Genomic DNA, 3,838 nt, shown 5'->3' on the forward strand with positions numbered 1-3,838 from the left:
TTGTGATGTTTAGAAAGTAAAAGTTGCATAATGAATCAGTATCAGCTCTCTTGAGCAAAATCTTGGTTACACCAGAAATTTTGCAGCTTAGGTTTAGATGAAATCTGAGGGGTAACAAGGGGAAAAAGGGTAGCTTTCAAGCTCAAACCGAAGTCCTAGAATTCGACGGTTGTCACTGCAAATGAAGAAATTAAAAGTTTGAAACGTTTTTCGACTTAAGTCCTAGAAGAACGATTCTTGTTCATCATGGCAAAATTCCTTCCTCAGTTTGTGCGAAAATAGACGACAAGCATCCATGCTGAGATCAATGGCAGCTGAAAGCACGACGAATAGTGCAGCATCGGCCATGCAAGTCACATGCCTCACTCCAACTTGTACCGTAGGCTTGCTCACTTTTCCTTCACCTTCCACACTCGATCTCATCACGAAACCACCCTTGATCATGTTATTAATGCGAAAATTCCCGCCCTTTTTAACGCTCATCGTACCTTCAGCAATCGGGATTCCACTAGTTAGGCCATTGTCGGTTACAAGCTCAAACTTGTAACCTAACCCATCGACCGGTCCTCTTTCGCGCCAAGCCTCGAGACGACCCCAAGGTTTCCAGCTACTAACAGTGTCGCCATTAGGCTGGAGAATGAGCCATGCACCGGGATTCGATCGCGAAACACGATTAGACCCCGGGGACGGGACAAATGGTGTGATCATAGAGGCTGCCGCAACGGGGGAACCGGATAGGTCGTAAATTATGATCATCCAACCCTTTCGCTCCCTTCCTGATCTGTCTCTATCGCCTGAAAAAGTTCTCATCATCCATCTTCTTTTGTTGATGTTGAAATCTGGAGGGAGAGACCTGATTTTCCATAAAATAAGAAACATCACATGGAAACAACCTTAAAAAACCAAGATACTGTAATCTTAAGCAGCAAAAAGTCAAATAGAGAATATTATTATCATAAAAGCTCGCACATGATATGGAAACAAGTGTTACACATTAATGGCCATTAATTGTATAGCTTAGTCTTTGTTCCTTTGACCAAATAATCAGATTTATAATAGCAAGAAAGTATTCCCTAAATGGGAACACGAAATAGCAATTAACGTAGTAATTATCAGTTTAAAATTTTTGAGCCAATTTTGTCACCAAAAATAGGGAAAACAAACAAATAAAATCTTTAAATTTTCTTTCTTGTCCCTATTTGATTTAATTAAATACTTTTGAGTAACTAATTCTAAGAAAAATCCTTCCCTGCATTGAAAGAGACATTATTTTGAGATAGCGGCGAAAAATGTTGAAGGGACAAAAATATATAATATAAATTTTAATTTATATAAATTCGGAAAAAATTAATGATATGGTTTGCTATATTTTGTCTTCTTTTTTATGTTAGATAATTGTTTATAAACAATTTTGCCCTTGTTTCAGCCTCATTTTTTTGGAAAGAACGAATTTTTGAATAGTGTATTGATGAGAAATGTGTAGTTAAAAAATAAGAAAAAATTTTGAATTTGCGTGTAATATTATTTTATTGAATAATGTTTAGTTGAAATGATATCAAAATAATGTTAAAAAATAAATTTTTTCAAAAGGATGAGGTTCAAACAAGTAAATAATAATCAATGGAAAATGGATAGTACTACAGAATATGTATATAAAAATTGATTTGACAATTTTTTTTTTTTTTGGACAATTTCTCCTCTCTCTCTCTCTCTCTACCCCCTAATATTTGGAATAAAAAAGTTGACTTTGACCAAAATCTACTAAGCATAATCATTTTACTGAAAAATAAAAAAATTAAACTTTCTTTGGAAAAAACATTATCTTAATGTTTGAAATAATTAAAATATAACAAATACTCAAGAAAATGCTTGAAGACAAAGGTGGTAGGTCCATAGCCTACGAAACCTACCACCCTGGCACATGTTATGCAATATTACTAAAGTGAGCTGGGGGCCTCACCGTGACCTGTGGTTCCGATCGGCGCTAAACTTGCAACTGAAAACCGGCTGGCTTATATTCCCCTGAATCTGAAAAACCACCGGGCTGCACTGCGGTTCACCTCCGAATTGGAACACGAATCGAGGATCCGGTTCAGACCGGACCGTCAAATGCAGTTTCGTCACCGGCTTATCCTGCTTGCTCCCGTTCTGGCCGAGTTTCATCCACCCATTATGGTACACGGCGCACCTCGACTGAGCTTTACCAATGTCAATCAAAACCAGAACGGAGCCCAACAGCTTACCATAAGTGATCCCACAAGTGCGTCCAATGCTGCCCGCAAAAATGGAGATTTTGAGGGTAATGCGCTTGCTTGAGAGGCGGCGGAGGGCGTCGGGGTCGAGGTGGAAGCCCGCTGCGGAAGTGGAGGAATCCGGTGGGTCGTTGGTGGTTGAGTTACAGAGGGGGAGGAGTGCTGTTTGTGAAGGGAAGTTCTTGATTTTGAGCTTCGCATAGCATGGGGTGGTGGACGGGACGACTCCAGCCAGGCCCACCGATTTGGTGGCGGAAGGAAGTTTAAGGGCCAATGACTCAATAACTAAACGAACAAATGGGCAAGGATCCATTGAATTCTTCTTCTTCTTCTTCTGATTTGATCCTGGTGGTTTTGAGAGAGAGAGATTGAGAAATTTATGAGCTTCGAAAAATACTGTGAACAGAATAAATATACGTCAGCTTAGAGCATTGTGTATCGAATTTCTCGTGTCTCTTTCCTACACATGTTTTTTCTCACTTGGTAATAAAGGGTGGGTTTTTTCCGTGAATGACTAGCGGGCGATATACATGTGACCAAAAATATATATATATATATATATATATATATATTTTTTTTTTAAAAAAAAATATTATTTTCATTTTTTACTAGATTACTTTATCCAAGTCGAGTGATGAACATAATTGATTTACATCGAGTATGCAGGAGAAAACAGACAAATTGTATTTCTAGGTCCAACTTGATGTTACGGAAATAAATAGATAACTCATGTTTGTAGGTCGACATCTTCAATTGTTGGTTCAGAGTTCATATTAAATTGCGGTAGAGTACAATGATAAATTAAAAACAAGAAAGATTTTCTGTGACATTTGTTGAGTACGAGAGGTCTAGCTTCATCGTGTTTGTTAAAATATGTTTGTAGGTCTTTCTCAATCATAGTCGAGTAGTTTAATAAATTCGGAGGTGAAAAAAAGATATTTTTTGTGACATGTTTAGAGAATTGAATGTCATCCTTGATCGGGTTTACTAAATATATATTTTGTAAGTCCTACTTGAAGCCGCGGAAAAAGTAGTTAACACATTTTCGTAGGATCTGCTCAATCACAGTTGAGTAGCGTAATAAATTAGAAGACAGGAAAAGATATTTTGTGACATTTGTCGAGTACGAGTTGCTTGGAACAGTCGATTAAAATATAACTGGTCCTACTTAAAACATATTTTATACCAAAAAATAAAGAATTAATAATTTTTAACAAGACAACTTCTAAATATAGAGTATAGATAAGATCTTAGAACTAGCTGCAAGAATTCAAATAATAGGAGAAGACCTTATAAAATATTGGGATAAAAATAAAATAGATACTAAATTAAAAATCATAAATGAAAATATAAAAATTAGAGCAGCAGAAATAAAACATACAAATCAAGATATAGAAGATTTTAATATATAAATTAAAGAATCATTAGATTTAAAAGTAATAAGTGTTGGAAAAATTTCATCAATTGGGGCCACACATGTATATGATTAAAGTGTGCGTTGCTATCTTATAGTTTTAGTCCATTAAAGTGATCCAACGAATTTAATTTTGGACTAATGGGCATTAATTATTATGGGATTAAAGTGT

The 3,838-nt window shown here is 36.1% G+C and overlaps 1 protein-coding gene across 1 annotated transcript; it reads right to left on the reverse strand.

Annotated features, from left to right (window-relative positions):
- LOC111408249 lies at nucleotides 1-2,693 on the reverse strand. The gene is made up of 2 exons (XM_023038035.1): nucleotides 1,961-2,693; nucleotides 1-853 (listed from the first exon to the last, which is right to left on the reverse strand). Exons 1-2 carry the CDS (start codon nucleotides 2,563-2,565, stop codon nucleotides 223-225), a joined length of 1,236 nt encoding a protein of 411 aa, XP_022893803.1. The 5' UTR covers nucleotides 2,566-2,693; the 3' UTR covers nucleotides 1-222.
- Between the last annotated feature and the right edge of the window lie 1,145 nt (nucleotides 2,694-3,838).

This window comes from Olea europaea, chromosome 13, assembly GCF_002742605.1.
Source record: "Olea europaea var. sylvestris chromosome 13, O_europaea_v1, whole genome shotgun sequence".
In the NCBI taxonomy this organism is placed as follows: domain Eukaryota; kingdom Viridiplantae; phylum Streptophyta; class Magnoliopsida; order Lamiales; family Oleaceae; genus Olea; species Olea europaea.

Coding starts and splice junctions, on each gene's coding strand:
- LOC111408249 (XM_023038035.1), bottom strand. CDS start 2,565: ATGGATCCTTGCCCATTTGTTCGTTTAGTTATTGAGTCATTGGCCCTT. Junction 854..1,960: donor GATCGGAACCACAGGTCACG/GTGAGGCCCCCA, acceptor ATGGAAAATCAG/GTCTCTCCCTCCAGATTTCA.